Source organism: Paramisgurnus dabryanus, chromosome 10, assembly GCF_030506205.2.
Source record: "Paramisgurnus dabryanus chromosome 10, PD_genome_1.1, whole genome shotgun sequence".
In the NCBI taxonomy this organism is placed as follows: Eukaryota; Metazoa; Chordata; class Actinopteri; order Cypriniformes; family Cobitidae; genus Paramisgurnus; species Paramisgurnus dabryanus.
The window spans coordinates 22,505,817-22,524,784 of record NC_133346.1 but is presented as its reverse complement, the minus strand read 5'-3'; the positions used below and the strand labels follow the sequence as shown (position 1 = coordinate 22,524,784).

At 35.3% G+C, this 18,968-nt stretch overlaps 1 protein-coding gene across 1 annotated transcript; it reads left to right on the top strand.

Moving 5' to 3' along the window:
• Positions 1 to 1,494: 1,494 nt before the first annotated feature.
• On the top strand, positions 1,495 to 18,854 carry lhx6a (LIM homeobox 6a). The gene is made up of 9 exons (XM_065290300.1): positions 1,495 to 1,883; positions 2,543 to 2,614; positions 2,934 to 3,116; positions 4,675 to 4,796; positions 14,132 to 14,352; positions 14,437 to 14,537; positions 16,223 to 16,318; positions 16,620 to 16,794; positions 17,205 to 18,854. The coding sequence occupies exons 1-9, from the start codon at positions 1,806 to 1,808 to the stop codon at positions 17,282 to 17,284; spliced, it is 1,128 nt and encodes a 375-aa protein (XP_065146372.1). The 5' UTR covers positions 1,495 to 1,805; the 3' UTR covers positions 17,285 to 18,854.
• Positions 18,855 to 18,968: the final 114 nt, after the last annotated feature.

The window sequence follows — 18,968 nt, the reverse complement described above, 5'->3', positions numbered from 1 at the left end:
TATGCCTAATTTAAAAATAAGACTGATTCGGTTTTAAAATCGCATTATTGTGCATCTAACTGAATTTAAATCTCTGACAAAATAACCGGTTAAATTAACTTTGCATGCTTTAATTTATTGTTTTAACATATAACATTGAGACATAAAAGTAAGGTTGGTTACGTAAAAATCTAACATTTATAATGTTGAGAGAATTACAGAAAATACTGTTGGTGAATATGAATCTCAAACGAAAGTGATACAAATCGACATTTCAGTCATAAATTCGATTTGTTTGTTTGTTTGTTTGTTTGTTTTAAATTGCCGATTGAAAATCAAGTAATACTCAAACTTTTTATTCTGTTCTCTCCTCATCAGATCTGAATGTTTTCCTGTATGTCTTTTTATGCACATATAGCCTAAACCTTTTTTCTATTCTTAGGCAAACTGCTTTATGATATTATATACAGGCGCACAATCGTTACACCTCCATTGTGCAACAGCATAAGCGGAGAAGTGTACCTGAATATTTGATTGCATTGGATTTTTCTTCACTGTTCTCCCCAACAAAATAACAGCATGCCGCTTTTAGACTTGAGAGTTTCTTTCTCTCATTACAATTTTGAACCCTTTCAAATAAAATATAAAACTCTCGTATAGTTTGCAAAATAATTTGCATACAAATATTTTAATTTAAATGATACATATAGAGTACATTTAGACGTTATAAATATAAGCTACCTTAACATGATGTTGCTGCTATATTTCACATTATATTGCTTGAACAGGATCTTTAAACAAATAAAATTAAAGTAATTTGTTTTTGCAACGTGATGCTCCTGATTAATGAGTATTCATATACTTCAATCTTTGGTAACATTTTCAAAATAAACAAAGTGAACAGAGTTTGCAATCTGTGTAACGAAACAAAATACATTTATAGGATCAAATCTAATGAATACAAAATTCTGAAACCATGCGTAATTAAGCTTAATAATTATAACAGACGATCGTGAATGCAAAATTAATAAATGTTAAAATATGTCGCCGACAATAATGAATAATACGTGATGTAGGCATGTATTATATGAAGTGGAAGGTAATGCATATTACGTATTTTACATTCAAGGCTTGTGCGTCTCTTTTTTTAACTTAAATGTGCTAAAAATGCAATACTTAGAAAAATAATACAATTGCATGCTTTAATTAATTGTAGACTTGTTTTTCTTTAATTATTATTATTGAAATATTTGATTCATTTTTTCCTTATCAGACAATTCAAAAGCATCATGCATAATGCAAGGTCTCTGTATCCTGTATCACGACATTTCGATACATAAACCATTCTCACAAACTCCCATGTGCAGTACGTCGTCTTCCCTCCCCTCTGATCTGCAAACTTTCAGAGACTGCCTATGAGGAGAGCAGGAGCAAAACCTGCCAGCCCCTTAATTTTCTCCACTTCCTGTACTCAAACAACTGCATCCCAAAAGAGAGGAAAAGTCGTAGGAAATATCCTGCAAACAGTTCTGAATAAGGCGTCCTGACGAACTGCGTGCGCTCGGCCGCATCTGGTCCGGTTTACTCACGTATTACCAAAGTGAAGACTTTTTTAGATTTCACAGAGTTGTTTTTTTTACAGGACTGTCGTTATTTATTGACTTTTATAAAGGAAAGAGTGAACTGGGTTGATATTACACCGAAATTGACCGCGCATCCAGTGCGCACTGGATAAACATACACAAAAGGCAAAGAGCTTGCATCTTGAGGATACGCAAAGAGGGGGTTAACTTTATCAAAAATCGCCGTGGTTTCTGGGCTTTTTCATGTATTGGAAAAATGAGGTTTTGGCCCCTCTATCAGAGGGAAATCAATTTCTATCCGAAGGAATTCCCACAAAACAGGTAAGACATTTAATACCACCACGTCTTTCTTCTGCATGACATTCATGTATTTGATGAAAATACGAGTTACACAAACGAAATGGCTTTGTGACAATGCCAACATGTTGCTCAGTGTGAAATCTCGTTGCACAAGTCCCCTCTTTATCATCATCCAGAGCCTGTAACATCTTCACCTTAAAGTGATGTCATGAGAATCAGGATCTATTATGAATAGTGTGATTTGCGGTCCACCCTCTTCACATGCCAAGTCTGCGGAGGAAAAATTAGATTTTAATTACTGCCATTAAAAATCAAATTTGCAATTCTTTGGGTGGCCCGTCGCTTTGCCTGATTGGCAGTTGAAATTGACACTCTGGGGTCCTCTTATCGCGAGCATTTCAAGCTATTTGTAATTGCAGGTAGTTTATTTTTTTCAGCTCCCTGGATTGCGTGAAAATGCGATTATGGGAAGAGGCACGGGTTAAGTGTCGGGAAAAAAATCAATCCAAATTGAAATCGCTTCATTAAAACAGTGAGTTTTTGTTGCGAGGCTCTCAATGCACTGTTAAAAGCGTTTTTATTGTTTTGGCCACATATATAGAGCAGGGGGAACGATGTCTCGGAGAGATGAGATGCCTGAGATGGAGACCCGTGGGTTGACTGTGGCTTCTGTTTTCTAGGTGATCTCGCCAGATTCACAAAGCACACCGGGAGCATCACGCTGCGTGGACAGTCAACACGGACACGCAATGGTGAGTGTTTCCAACAATAATCCTTTATTTTTGTGTCTCCGCAGTGGTGCGTTTTGTCTTTCCAATAGGGGCCTTCAAAACACAGCACTTGCTTTTTAATGCATCATAATATTTCACATTAGCTTATGGAGAAATGCATATGAAATCGGATTTGAAATAGTTCTGCAAACTGAAGTTCTATAGCTTTTATGAATTGACAACCCTCAAAATGAAATATTAATTAAAACGAAATACATCTAAACTATAAATGTTAAATGCAGCTCATAAAGTTTTATATAAATGTCTGTTTTGTGTTAATTCTTTGATATCACTGTTGCAGTCACACTCCGACGGAGAATCACACAGGTCTAATATGGAGAAAGACGATACGCGCTCTTCGCCCAGTCCTCCTTCAACTCCGTCCATCTGCTCGCCCACATCCACCGCCTCCTCCGTTCCGTCCACCGGGAAGAACGTGTGCGCGAGCTGTGGACTTGAGATCTTGGACAGATATCTGCTGAAGGTACGAAGGCGTGTGTGTCTGTGTGAGTGTGTCATCTTATGTGACGAGTGAATTGTGTTATATAATATTAGTCTATTGACCAAGAGCATGACTTTTGTAAAAGTTTTCAGTTGCTGGGATTTAGTCTGAACTAAAGTATTAATTTAATTTAAGATTTATTGTTTATGAATTAATAATTATACTGTTTGGGGTAAGGGACACCCCAAAGTCATTCTAAAAGCTTTAAGAACATTTAATATAATTTATATATAATATTGAGAGTATGAATATGATGTTTTCTAATGTTTTAAGAACTTGAGTATAAACACAGTTTTAACCTGATACAAATAATAATAAAAATATATATTTAATTGTCCTCCATCCGCAATGTACTTTATTTTGTTGTTTATGAAAAATCTGGTAGCCTATAAATATGTTTAAAAGCAAAGGCATTTTTTTTACAGGCCAAAATAGTAATACATTTCTTGTTAGGTTTTTTAATTTAATTGTATTGTTCTATAGCATCTTTTAAATTACGAGCATTAAAGCTTAAATACTATTTTACATTCAAATGGGTCAAAGTAGCACATTAAAAGAATTTAAAGGGAAAAAAGGTTTATCTTAAAATTAGTTATTTTACCCGTGCATCATGGGGTTTCTCCAAACCCAAACATAAAAAACATGTAAGTTAATCTCAACAGAACATTTGAGTTTAGTAATTGCGAATATTTTTTAAATATTTTATGAATATTTGAATCCAGTGATATGTTTTCTGCGGTTTTTAGTTTTCTCCCTAAAACGATTAATTTGCTATTTTGCCCACATTATTTGTTTTTTGACATTGTTGAGACAGTATCACTGCCCTGCACTCGCGCGTGTACTCGCGTGCTGCTTGTTTATCAGGAAGTGCGTGTGCTAGGATCAGCTCGCGATTCCTCTCTGTTTGGCTTTTTTTGCGGAAACTCATAAAACCATGCGTGTGAGTTTAGACCCTTTTACAGTTCGGCCAGGATGAACAATTTTAGACTGTTTCTTTGTAGATTGTCAGATCCCTCACCCGTTGCAATGCCTTTGATTTTTTTACTCAGAGAATCTCTAAAAAATTATTATACTAGTTTAACATTAAAATAATTACACTACATATTACTCCAAAAATTGTAAAGATAACTTTCTTTATTTTAATAGTAATGTTAAAATGTATAATCATGTTATTTACAATTTGTTCGATTTATAAACCAATTTATGTTTAAAAATTATTTACGCTTAAAATTCAATAAAATAATAATGCATTGTAAATTAAATTTAACTCAATTTTACATAAAGTGAACGCAGGTCAACTGGTATAAATTTTACATTGAGATAATCATATTATAATCATATGGGCCTATACATTTTGCTTTTACCACTGTGCGTACGTGTGTACGTTTTAACCTATTTATTTTACAGCATTTTAAATAGCATTTACAATGCTAACTTTAATCACACATTTAGACCTAACGTAATTACTATTATATAACACACTGTATTATTATTATTATTATTAGTGTTATTATTATATCACCTGCTTTGTTTATTACAGGTTAATAATTTGATTTGGCACGTGAGATGTCTGGAGTGTTCAGTCTGCAGAACTTCACTACGACAGCACAGCAGCTGCTACATTAAAAACAAGGAAATCTTTTGTAAAATGGATTATTTCAGGTAGGGTAAGTTTTTCACTTTCTGTCCTCAAAAAAATATCTGTATATAATAACGAAATATAATAAAAAAATGCTAAGGTATTATTTGCTCACAAGTGATGTTGCGTTGAGTGTTGCGTATTGTTGTGTCAAAATCGAAATTTCTTCGTTTCTTCAGATATGTTCTCTGCATGACAAAGCCATGAAAACAATTTATTTTTTACAATTTATATGATCACATTTTTTTTTTTTTTTGATCAACAATTATATGATCAACCTAAAAATTTTGCAACATCAAAACTGGCGACCTTTTAAAATCAATTTATTAGAAATATTTTATATATGCCTACCTATAACAAATAGTTTGTCCATTAGTTTAAAAATAAAGAGATTAGTAGTTTGGCTTCTTTATTGCTTTGTTTCAGTATGGTGCTTTCAATAAAATTAAAGTAAACATAAACTTAGTCTAAACCAAAACAAACAAAATTACAGCTTATTGTCATTAAATACAGTACAATAATCGATCTGATGTTTTTTTTATTATCTTACTGCCAAAAATAGATTCAAATAGGATTTTAAGGAGAAGTCTTAATCGTTGCCATAATTACCCATTTGATTGTTAAAATATCTCCTGCTATAAAAAGTCTAATGGTACTGCTAGTTTCTAGGAACTATTTCCCTGGCTGCAAATGAAAGCATTAAGGACAAGTTAAACAATTGAATAGACAGTATCAGCCTCTGGTGAGAGTCAGTAATATGCTTACAGGGAGGCATTGAAAGAGGGAGATCCAGGCAGGAAAAGCTGTGGAACTGCATTGAGGGTAGAAGGATTGAGATATGCCATGATTGCAGAGCACTCAGCAAGGCCTGTGAATGGTTGTATGATATTGGCCAGCCTCCCCTGCTTATTGCCTGTCAATGTAAATGACTGGCCCTTTAAGATGTCAATGCTGTGTTGCAAGAGAGGCTTTGTTTTCTATGTTAAGACCAATAATCTGAAGAGATACTCCAGAAGATGGTGAATCAATACTCTGATCTTCAGTGAGCAACAGTTGAGAGATGTCGGGATGTCTTAGTGGCTGCTTGATAACTTTGGGTGTGTGAAATTAGAAATGGTAACATGCCGCAAAACAGGGATTTTATTGGTGATTATTTTATAGATCTTAGTGTAGAGGAAACCATATTCTCAAGATGGCCAGTTGCGGTTTAGTACAACGGAATTTTGCAGCAACAAAATTAGCCATTGCACCTTTATTGATGCTGGTTAAATACATGATGATAAAGTTGTACACCTTTGTCAAGTTTTTGAATGTATATTATTTTATTATTATTAATTATCATACAAATAGTAATATTATTCATGTTTCCTTTAATTGACCTTAAAGCTGCTGTGATTTGCATGTTTAATGTTGACATTTATGCATTTGGCAGATGCTTTTATCCGATTTACTGCGCATTAGGTATCATAAAGTGTGGGGTTCTTTTGCTGCTAACCGAATGCTTTATTACTGAGCTACAAAAATACATTATGTTAATTCAAAGGAACTTTGCTTCTTAAAAAGTAAATATATTTTCAATATTTAGTATTTTATATATTTACAGGAAATGTACACTTATACACTATACAAAAATAGATAGAAAGCTAAAGCACTTTGTTTTATACTATATCACATTTCTCTTTAGTTTTGTATTTTATAAAAAGCAACCACATGGATCTATGATGGTTTTCTCATTACTAAATACACAGTTAATCATTGTGTTTCTTTTTTTTATTTCCATGCAGTCGCAGGAATGCCCTGCAGCAGCATTGTGATTGACTCTATGATGTATTCATGTTGGCTCTGTCAAAGATACAGTAATAGCTCCAAGCTTGTGGAGTTAAGTTTAATGATCACGTGAACACATGTTTTCTTCTGTAGTGGCACTGACTCTTGTTGAAGTCCTCAGCAAACGGTTGTTGAAACACCGAAGCCAAGAAAGCACTTTCCCTCAGAATAGAGAAAGGAGGATAAGTGTTTTTTTTTAAAGGGAGTATACAAGTGGCAGGACGTTGTGAGTGGTTTTCAGCTTTATATAATGTGCTAGAATCGTTTTAGTACCGAGGATCCTAAACAGCATTAATTCTGTATATTTATAGATCTGGACATAAACATGTTTAGTCTTAACCTGCAGTTACTGATGATAGTTAATGTCATGGTGCAAATGTATTCATTGTGCCTCACTGTGACCTTTTTATATAATTTTGCTATGAAATTATCTAAAATTATCACCCTGTCATGTTAAATCATAATGACATAAAGAACAGTCAGTCTGTGAAAATATAACCTTAATATCTTTAATATTGACCCAGTAAATGTGAAATTAAATCAAAATCCTATTATGAGATGATAAAACTTTAATCCGGATTTCACAGACAAGGTGACAAAAATTAACTTTGATAAAAATGGTCAGATGGTGTGACACTGAGATGGCCATTATATGTCTTTATCATACACAGTGCCCTATGGTTATGCTTGTGTTGTAATTTAATGACATATTTCTTTGAAATGTTCTCATTGAACACTATTTTAAAAAGCAGTGCATAGCAAACATAGCAACATCTACCTCAATAAAAGAAGATTAAGAAAACGAATTAATATGATTCAAAATGTTAAGTTTTATCGAATTAAGACATATGATGAGGTCACGAAAATGTACCGCATAGAAATGACCCAGGTAGATGTTGAGAGATGTTTGTGTATCTTCAGCACAGACCGATCTGAATCAGTTTATTTTTTGGCAGCTGGATTGTTTTTGTGTTGCTACAAAGCTTCTTTACAAGACGGCCAATATTCGCTTTCACAGGAAATGGATTTCCATTGATTTCTTGCAACAAAAAAAACACAAGGAGATATGTTTCATTTATGTCCGCTTCTCATCTAGGCCAGACTGACAGTTTCTCTAATAGAGTGTAATTGCAGGAAATCAAAGTGGGCTTAGCCTGCGTGCCTGAGAGGTGGGGGTGGAGGTATGGCCGAAGATCTGGCGGTGAAGGTCAGAGACCGTACCTACACGCACAAAAAAAAAACGACTGCAAAAGCGTGAGCATCAGATCAGGCCACACATGAAGTCAGCAGAGGCTGTTAAACGCAGGAACCGAAGGATAAGGACAGAGTGATGGAGTAAAGCAGTAACCCCAGTGGGTTCTTGTGGACCGAAGATTGGTAGATTTGGGGAAGGAGATGACGTACTCTAATGGCTTGTGTGTACATAGAAGACTTTTTGTGTAACCTGTGCGGAGTATGTGGGAAAAACATTTGGGTGTGCGGCATGTGCCTGATATGACAGTAAAGGGATGAAATGTGTTTTTTCTGGACTGGATATATACGTTTGAAAGAAGGAGTTCAATTCCCAGAGAACACACATACAGTAATGATTAAAATATGCCGCTTGTAAGTCACTTTGGATAGTAGCGTCTGCAAAACGCATAAATGTAATGTAATCCAAAAGTGATTAATTCTCTACATATTCAACACTAAATTCTTGCAGATTTTCAGGAAATGGGGGATGGTTATCGCTCGTACTAAACTCACCGCCATTATAGGATGTTGTCGGTGGTTGCTACGGTGTTGTTATGTGTTTCAGGTGGTTACTAATGGGTTAAATGGTTGTTTTTATAGCCTATATAAATGTGTTGTCCACCAGTCTGATTTCTTAGAAACGTAATACACATCTATTCATCAAGTCACATGATTTAAACTTTAATTTATGTCTGCATGAAAAACAGTGCTGTTGCATGTTGAATTTGATACTTAGGGTTAAGGGTTTTCCAAAACCATGGGTGTGAGGGACAGTAACAGTTCTGTCTTAGCTAACAGCACTAAAACTTTTCAAATTGCATAACATTTTCTGTATTGGTCTTCTTGTTGTGAGAGAAAGATTTATGCAGATTATAATACACACTCTTAAAAATGCTGGGTTATTATTTTCAACCCAGTCAAAAGGTACGAACCCAGCCCATTGGGTTGTAATTTAACCTAAGATGGGTTGTTTCAACCCAAAATGCTGCAGTTTTAACCCATTATTGGGTCAAATATAAATTTTTTTTAATATAACCCAATTTTTTGACGCAGTGCTTAGTTGAAAATTTTATTTAAAAATGTGTATCTCTACAAAAGTGCTGAAGGTGAATTTTTTGATGGTGAGTGAAACTCGCCAAGTACGATGTGCATGACAGAAATTATTTTAAAATAAGCAGAACAACGCACGGACATGCGGATCTAAACGACACAGAAAAATCCCCTTTAAGATTTTTATGGCCTTTTTGCGGTAGATGAAGTGCCATGCGAGGTTTCAGCTCTGTTCCGCAATGTTTCTCCTCTAAACACATGTCTGAAATGCATCATTACTCAAACATTGTATTCTTTGTCTGGAATTATGCTGTCAAGAATATCGTGCGCAATGTACACAGAAAGTCCTTTGAATACTTTTTGCAGGCATCAACACATGAGGCGTGCCTTTTGTAACAATATTTTGTAGGCTATGTAAGAGGAAGGTAAATATTTCTCAAGGATTTCGATTCAGGTTTGGTTTTGTTTTTTCGACTGTCTCATCCTCCTTAAGTGGTGATTGGCAGAGACCATCTATTTTACAACCATACAGGTTAACACTTTTACAAGTATATATGGACACCAAAATTGCCTAATCAGATTGAAGCAACAAGTAAAGTAACACCTTAACATGTATTAATTTAATTTAGTTTATTTATTGCTAAATACAATTTAAAGGGATAATTTACTCAAAGATTAAAATTATGTCACCATTCACTGACCCTTGTGTTGTTTTATACCTGTATGAGCCTCTTTTGTTGAATACAAAAGAAAATATTTTTATAATGATGAGCACACAGTTGACAGCACCCACTGACTTCCAAAGATAGGAAAAATACTTTCCAAAATCAGTGTTGCAAAAGAGAAACAGGGTTATATTCAGGTAGCATAAGCTTTGTAGGAGTTGGTGTTGTAATACTTGTGAGCAATAATAAAAAGTGCTTGTCATGCTTTTTGGCACTATAAAGTTTTCTATAAATTCTGGCCAAGATTATTTTTTTAAGTGCATACAGTAAAATTTACTTTTTATTTATAAAAGACAAATAACTGAATTCGAATTTTTGCCTTGGAAAGGCGGTGAATTGTAACATTTGGAGTTGTTGACTAAAGGGAAATAGTAAGGTAGTATCTTCGAGCAAAGAGGCAAAAATAATTTTTGTTTCCCTGAGCCCCATCAAGTTCCCTGCATGGCGGCTATGATGTCATTCCCACTGGATGGCCCCAGGGGCCCCACTGTGGGGATTTCAGCGAGCTGGCCCGGTGTCATCATTCTTCAGTAGTACAGACGGGTGAAACATGGCCAAACTGGCTATCTTGATATCCCACGATTTTTTTGCAGTCAGAGGGGGTTGTGTACGACACTTTGTTTACACAAGAGTTCCCAATGACAGAGGCGTGGTGATGGGGGGAGGCATGGGGGGCTCAGATTCAGGGCAAAAAGGGGGCCATGACTTGCCATCTGCAGAGCATTAGCCCGAGTCTCTGCTTCTAGCCAGGTTGGTCTGCTCAACAGTGGAGCACAGAAACCCTCTTTGGTCACCTAAATGTGATGTCTGGGTCAAAAAGCAATCGAGCCAAACGTGGCCGGTCGAAATAGCACCTGATAATCAGAGTTTATTACTGCAGGCTTTGTATATTTGTTGTTTGTTTGCATAACTGTACAATTGTTTATCATGTCGGGCACAGAATAACAAGGGAGATACTATAAACTACTGTACATGTCTGCATAGCTCCTAAAAATGCAGGGTTTGTGTATAAATTGCAGTTGGCTGGGAATAAATTTAGGAATCAGGAATTTTAACTCAACATGCAAACTATATTTGCACTTTGAAAAATATCTGATGATGCAATGCAATACGAATGCAGTGAAAAATAAAGTTGTACACAAGCTGAGGTTTTAGGCTTTCATACTGTGCTCTGTGTAATATGTGTGCTATCGGTACTGATTTGATCAGTAGATTATATCAACATATTGTTTATGTTACTTTAACTTATTAAGTTATGGCAACTTATCGCTTGTCAATATTTAAAATAGTAAGTTGAAATGAATTTCAAAGCTAATTAGATTAAACAAACTTTTAAGGCAGAATAGTTTTACAGGGAAGAGAAAGATAATATGTGACATTGTATTTTTTTAAATGCTTAAATAAATGCAAGGAAAGACCAATCACAATTCGTCATGCAAATCTTGCAATGACACTGTTGCTGTTGATTAACATTTTGGGACATCAATGGAAGATTTTTACATTTTAATTTAAAATGTAATTATATTAGTTTCTTTACTTATAAAGTTTTAAAGACACAAAATGCATGCACTGTAAATGGCCAAATTGTAGGTAATATAATTAAATAAGTAATATATAATTAAATGACCATATTTATAATATAATAAAATATAATTTAACAATATATAGCATATTGAATAAAATGCATTATCTTTATCATGTAATTACAGTGAAATTTTGTAATGATTAAAAATAGAAGTACTAAAACGCTCTCAGATAAAAGCTTCAAAAGCTGTGGTATCCTTTCGGAAAGTCCACCTTTGTACCAAAAGAGTACATAGTAGTACCTCACATATATCTGCACCTACATGATATATTAGGACCTTTTATAAGGGTACCATCCCAGTGAAAGCTTTTGTATATTTTCCTCAGTGTGTACATGTGATACACACTTTGTTGGATTAAATCAAAACAGGGTTTGTGGATCCTATCAGCTCAGTTTATTTCCTCTCAACCTGTGGCTCATACGATTATTAGTAATTTGTTTGGACTGAACATTTTACAACCGTGTCAGACAGGTTTAGGGGTTATCTTTCTGGACACGGTTCAGTCTAGTATCTGTATTGTTTTTGCCAATAAGAGCTTTTTGTGAGGAAAACGAAAGTAATTTTTAATACATGTTAATTCATATTTAGCAGGCAGTTGTTTTGTTTCTTAAGCAATATATGTTATGTTTTCTATATGTTATGATTCTTTGTCAACAAAAAATTAACAGTTTTTTATGGTAAACAGGTAAGCCTGTTTTCAGTCATCAGACATGGGGACTTGTGACTTGGACTCGAGTCGACTCGAGTCGCTATTTTTGTGACTTGTGACTTGACTTGACAAAAAATAAAATACTTGAGACTCGACTCGGACTTTGAAGTTAAAGACTCGGGACTTGACTTGACTTGAGACACGATGACTTGAATGACTTGAGTGTTAATCACATCATGTTTTCAGTTTGAATATAAAATATATAAATTCTTTTAAAAAATAAAGTCGACCCAGCTGGAGCGCAGGCTGAGAATGTCATGACTGAATCACGACACTATCATTCGTCATGCCCTCTCGTACCTTACGCACACCACGCCCACTTAGATCAGATATCAACATGTCAGCCGGAGGGGTACGGAGGGTCATCGCTTTTGGCTTCAACAAGATTGCAAAAGACGAACAGTGCTTTGCAAGACATGCAACATTAAAATCACAAGCAGCCAGAAGGCAACCTCCAATTTTGGTCGTCATTTAAAGCGTAACTAAACCCCTGGTCAGAGCCTGACTCCACCCACTGCAATATTTGAAAAATGCAAGAAAAGTGGGCAGATCCCAACGGAGATAGAGGGGACGAACTAAGTGTGTGGTGAGATCGTAACAAGGGCGTGGTGAGCTTGAACCTGCTTACGTCACGAGTTATTTCTTGGACCCAACATCCAATAGGAAAATTCAACTGCAGTAGCCACCGTTCAACCTGAAGAGGGCAGCACTCAGACGTTTTTACACCATATATTGTAGTATTGAAACACTTTATATCCAAATGTCAAAAAACTTACTAAAATCAATGAACAGCACTAATAAAGCATCATTCTTACAGATCATTAACTAAAAAAAGTTGGTTTAGGGTTTAGTTACTCTTTAAAGAGCCATTATGCCCAGTAAGTGCTTGTCAATTTGTTAATATCTGGTTAGTTGGTAGTTAGCTAATGTAATAATAGCTAATGTAGCCCTCATCATTCTGTGTTGGGGACAAATATGTGGGCAAAATAATTTTGATTTATTTTTTTAAATACTTATTTTTATTTTTGAATACTTCTTTTTCAAGTTTGCCACCTGAACACACACACAGAGAAAAATTACTTGATTCTACAATGTTAGGGGCGGTTCACATGTCGCGTCTTTTGCGCGCTCAAGTTCGTTATTTCAAATTTAGGCGCGCGAACGGAAGAGATGCGACGCGCTCGTTTTTTCTGGGCACATGTTTGAGAGAGAGAGAGAGAGAGAGAGAGAGAGAGAGAGGAGAAATGTAACAAAGTTTAATGTTGTACGTGAACTGTGTTTGAGAGAGAGGGAGGTGTTCAGAGAGGGGTCTGTTGGATGTTAAGCTGTTATTTGTTTTATGGACTCAATGTGGAAAATTTCAAACACGGTTGGCAGAAGTGAAAAATAAATAATTTATGAAGTTACAATTTTGTTTGATTCCAAGATGTATTTTACTGAACATGAGTATTTACAATGCAAATCCAAATTATTGTAATTTACTGATAGTTACTTACTGTATATCTTGTCACTTTATTAAGATAAGATTCTGCAGGTAAAATTAAAATAATAAGGTGACTTGACTTGGACTTGACTTGACTTACTACAGGACTTGACATAGCCTGTGACTCGACTTGACTTGACTTGCCCAAGAAAAAAAATACTTGGGACTTACTTGAGACTTGAAGGTTCAGACTTGAGGCTTACTTGAGACTTGCACATGTGTGACTTGGTCCCATCTCTGTCTGTCATTATGGCACTCAATAAAAAGCTTTTTAAAAACATTTAAATATGACCCTGTCTGTGAAATCCAGGCTAAAGTCTCATAATCTAATGAAGACAGTAGGAGCATCAAAGTTTGATTTTCAAATTACGTAGGATGATTGTATGTAAAAAAACAGTAAATCACTAAAAATGACTTCAGCTGGGTATCCTGGGTCAAAATAATTTGCATGGCAATGCAACTCTTGCCCTGACGGGCAAGAGTCGCATTTCCATGCAAATTTGATACTTGCCAATGATACTAAAGCTTATAAACATAGTGTGGTAATGCAGAGCTTAACAATAAGAATGGCCCTCCAATCCCCTGATTCTAGGCCATTCTTATTGTTAAGCTCTGAATTACCACATTAGGTTATGAGCTTTAGTAACATTGGCAAGTATAAAATTACCCTATAACATGTTTTAACGTTGATTCACTACAGTTTAAGGATGAAGTATTGATGCCCAAGCCTTTCTCTGTCTCACAGTAGGTTTGGTACAAAGTGTGCCCGCTGTGGCCGGCAGATCTATGCCAGCGACTGGGTACGGCGAGCCAGGGGTAACGCCTACCATCTGGCCTGCTTTGCGTGTTTCTCCTGCAAACGTCAGCTTTCTACAGGCGAGGAGTTCGGACTGGTGGAGGAAAAAGTTTTATGTCGGATCCATTACGACACCATGGTGGAAAACCTAAAGCGGGCCGCTGAGAGTGGTAAGTGTGCGCAGATTCGTTATACGTGAATAACGAGGTTCCTCGTTTTCTATAGTATCACTAAATTGCCTGGTTTTTGCACAGGAAGTGGACTTACTCTAGAAGGGGCCGTGCCCTCGGAACAGGACAGTCAACCAAAACCGGCCAAACGGGCACGAACATCCTTTACAGCGGAGCAACTGCAGGTAATTGTGGAAAATAATTCACATTATTGTTAAACAGCAGGTGTGTGGTTGACTTTTGGACAGCAAATCCTATCTCTGGAGTTTTTTGTGTACATTTGGCAACTGGTGGTGCTATATTAGATTATTCCTACCCTACTTAACATACTATTTTAATAGCTTTATTTGTATAGCTTTATACTGCTTCTGTATAGTTAGTGGTAGAGCATTGCATAGCAGTGTAAAAGGCCATGTGTTTGAACCCAGGAAATACACATATTGATAAAAAAAAATGCATAGCTTGTAAGTCACTTTGGATAAAAGCATCTGCCAGATGCATAAATGTTTTTTGGTAGTGTCACTACTAGACAGTTATTATTTTGAGTGATTCACAAACTCTTTGATTTCATATTCCATAGATCTTCTATTTTCCCATTCTTAGTTTTGAGACACTACCTCCCATCATGACTCTTCAAATGAAATGCCCCTAATACATGCAAAATTTGAAGAGAAATCCTACACTCTTGAAATATTTCACAATGCTACACAATGCCGTAGAAGAACCATAAATAACCTTTACCATCTGAAGATCCTCTCTGTTCCACAAAAGTTTCTCTGTAGTGCATAAAGGTTTTTTAGACTATAAAAAGAAATGACTGAAATAAATCACTTTGGCCGATTTGTTCTTTTCGGAACCATATTGGGTGATTCTCAGGAAATCTAGATTTAGAAGGTGTCCAGCATCAGATTTTTTTAAAAGCCCTTGAAGCCAAATTTTTTTTTTGCAAATATAAGATTAAGGTCTGACCTACACTATAACCATTATTTTTAGAGGATTTAAAAAATATTTCCTATAGAATTATTTACATTTTTTAGATTATCATTATCAAAAATTATCATTACCGCAACATGATATAACATTAAATATATGCATTTACAAACTCATGTTCGGTAATGAGAACTAAAAAGTTGTCTAGGTACTCTGACAAACAAAATTTTAAACTTTTATCTGGAGAGAAAAAATAAGAACTGCTTACCTGGTAGCCATCTTGAGTGTCACAGTCAATTATGTCCCTTCCAACAATTTTTTGTGTTACTGTATGTTAGTTCCTTGAGGGATTAAACAATGATTGAACATTGTTGCGGAGGATGAGAAAATTGGTCTTGGACACATTTATATTCCTTATTATTGTCTCTACATTTACCAATGATCACTAAATACCACATGTTTCTTTACTGTAAATGTTTATAGTATAACATGCACTGAAACTTTTTATTTTTTAGATTTTTTTAATTATAAATATTTCCATGTCAAAGAACCCAAATCCAGTCATGGACACGTTGTGGTAATGAAAATTTCCCCCTTAAATGTGTAAAAAACAACAAAATTGGTTTGTATGATGTCATTTGAAATCATGTGCAAAATAGTACATAAAAAGATGTTTGTAACTGTATGCTTCTTATTTTGATACTTTTACTTTGCATTTACTTTTTTATCAAAATATTTCATGACACCCCACAAGACTAATTTCGTGAGAATCACTCAATTGGGTTCTTCTATGGTATTGCTGCTAAGAATTGTTTTGGTAACACCTTTATCTTCAAGAGTTTATGAGCTAAACTGGTGTTTTATATAGTCATTTTCTAAACAATCATAAAGAAAAATAAAACACATGTAGTATTAACTGTGAAACTTATTGCATGAACAGGTAATGCAGGCGCAGTTTGCCCAGGACAACAACCCTGACGCTCAAACCCTTCAGAAACTAGCAGACATGACCGGATTGAGTAGACGAGTAATACAGGTAACGAAACACCATTTCATTCTCTCTCACTCTCTTCTGATTATTTGTGACCCTGTTTGTAAAATCCAGTTTAAAGTCTCATTATCAATTTATGAGTTTAGGAGCATCAACATTTGATCTCAAGCATTGATTTTATATTCATTTCAAGTGCATATTAAAGATATTAAAGTAATATTTTTCATAGAATGTTCTTTACATTATACAGTAAATAACAAAACATGAGTATACCTGGGTCATATTCTCGAATAGAATGCAGTAAAAAGAGACTTTTTAATTAGATAATTTTTCTAATATTTTTTAGGTCTGGTTTCAAAACTGCAGAGCGAGACATAAAAAGCACACCCCACAGCACGGCGGTCCACCTCAATCACACCCTCAGGCCCGCATGCCCCCTTCACTGCCCGATGAACTGCATTACTCCCCTTTCGGCAGTCCTGAGAGAGCACGCATGGTGGCCCTGCACGGGTACATCGAAAGTGAGTGTTTTTTTTTAAACATGGACAATGCATAAATGTTTTTTTAACCCATTCAAACCTGATTTTTCCCACGTTTAATCAATGTGCCGTATTTTGATTGGTTGATCAGCATTTTTGTTGTTTTGTACCACAAAACATATGATGTACATTCCAGTGGACGGAGGGTCTGAAGGGATTAAGGCTGAAATTTAAACTGTAATCCTTAACACAGTGATAGAAATATTCTATAGTTAAATGTGATCTGAAAACGTACAGTTTTCCCAAATCCTCCACACATTTGCCATTGGATGAACAAAAAGACATTACCACTGTTTGTCTTTTATGTGACTCTACATATTAAATTGAGATTTTATCATAAAAATTAAAATTTACGCAATCAGATTAACATCATGTTTATTTTGGTTTCGCAGGTCATCCGTTTTCCGTGCTTACTGCACAGAGCCTCCCTCATCAAGCCATGTCGTTACCCCAGCTCCCTCTAAGCCGCTAACGCCCCACCGCCCCGCCTCACGGTGACCCCTGACCTCATGCTCCAAACTTCCGTCCACTCCTCCACAGACCCCAGAAGTGGGATCTGGCTCAAGGAGAGGGTCACGGTCCCTCATGCTCTTGACCTTTGAACTCCCAAGGAGAGAGACTGTTTCCTCTCTGGCTTCATTGGACAGGATTTTACTCACCTGCATCCAGTCACGCTCATTTACGGAAAAGACTTATCTGTGACCTGTGAATTTAAGACTTTTGTCATCGAGACCAGAATCTGGACTTTCGGACAAAAAACACTGTACAAAGACTAGAAGTGCTCTTGGTTCGTCCTCTCTCCTGATAGATTCATCTCAGATCTTTTGGAGAATGAATGCAAACACAAGGAATGTAAAGTTACCTGCATCAGTGTTAAAGATATAGATTGGAATAAAGGCTAAGAGCTGTGGATGGGGAAAATGACAAGGTGGTAAGATGTTATATCATTTTTTCCTTGCTAAAAAGTGAAAAAAAAAATCCTAGTGCCATTATTAAACATGTATGTTTTACTTAGATTAATGGATTTGAAGTGAGTAATGCTTTTTTACTTTCTTTTTGATTCCCAAATTTAAGGACAAAATTTATAGAGCATGAAATGCAATGCTATAGCATCTCTGTTATTCGAGGCTTAAAAAAAGTCAAGCTTTTTTGATACAAATCATTTTAATTTTATACTTGAATTGATTCATTTTAGGGAAAAGTTTAAAAATAACAACAAATTGTGATCGTAATTACTTGTTGACATTCTCTTTGGAAACCAGATGGTTTGTTATAAATTGTTTTATTTAAGGTTTCAGATGCAAGAAATTTGCCATATTATTTTTTGTTTTAGTTTAAGATTTTCAAGGATTTTCGACGTTTTCAAAGATCCTGAAGACATCTAAACCTTTGAGATCTTCTCTAAAAATAATTGCAGATTTTACTAGTTATTTTTTTTAAATGCATTGCAGTTACTGTTGCCATAAATAAATTACAAAAACATTTATCTTAGTATTAAGATTTTTACAAAAAAAAAGTCATTTACAATGAGAAAAACAATACTAACCACATGAGGATAAAGAAAGGATAAATGACAAACAGCATTTTGTGCCAAGAAAAGAAAGTCAGAAAGAAACAACAGCCGTTTAGTATAAGAAAGATTACAAGAGCACTTCAGTGAAATGTAAAAAAAAATGTGTAAAGAAAATGTACATGTATTTTTATTTAAGCGGTGTCTTAACTTTGTGTGGGAGACGAATGTGTCTGTTTCATTGTTGTATCCATACATGTGTGCCGTATAAGCCTCAGCCGTGACCAGAGAGCAAGAATGTTGTATACTTGCTGCAGACACATTGTATACTAAAAGATCAGATCTGTGTACAGGTCTGAGACCAGGGGAAAAGTCTGAAATTGTAACTTAAATCTAAGAAATATGCTCAAGTGTTCTGAATAGAGGACCAGGCCTCTACATTGTTGTATTTATTAAGACAGGTAACCTGTAAGCACTTTTCCCCACTTCTGTTTTGTAAAAAAAATAACAAAAACAAACAAACAAACAAACAAACAAACAAAAGGAAATAAAACAAAAAAAAAAAACTATTTCTTTGTCTGTGAATCATAAATGTTTTTTTATTACATTCCAAAATTAACAAATACACACATTATATAATGGCATT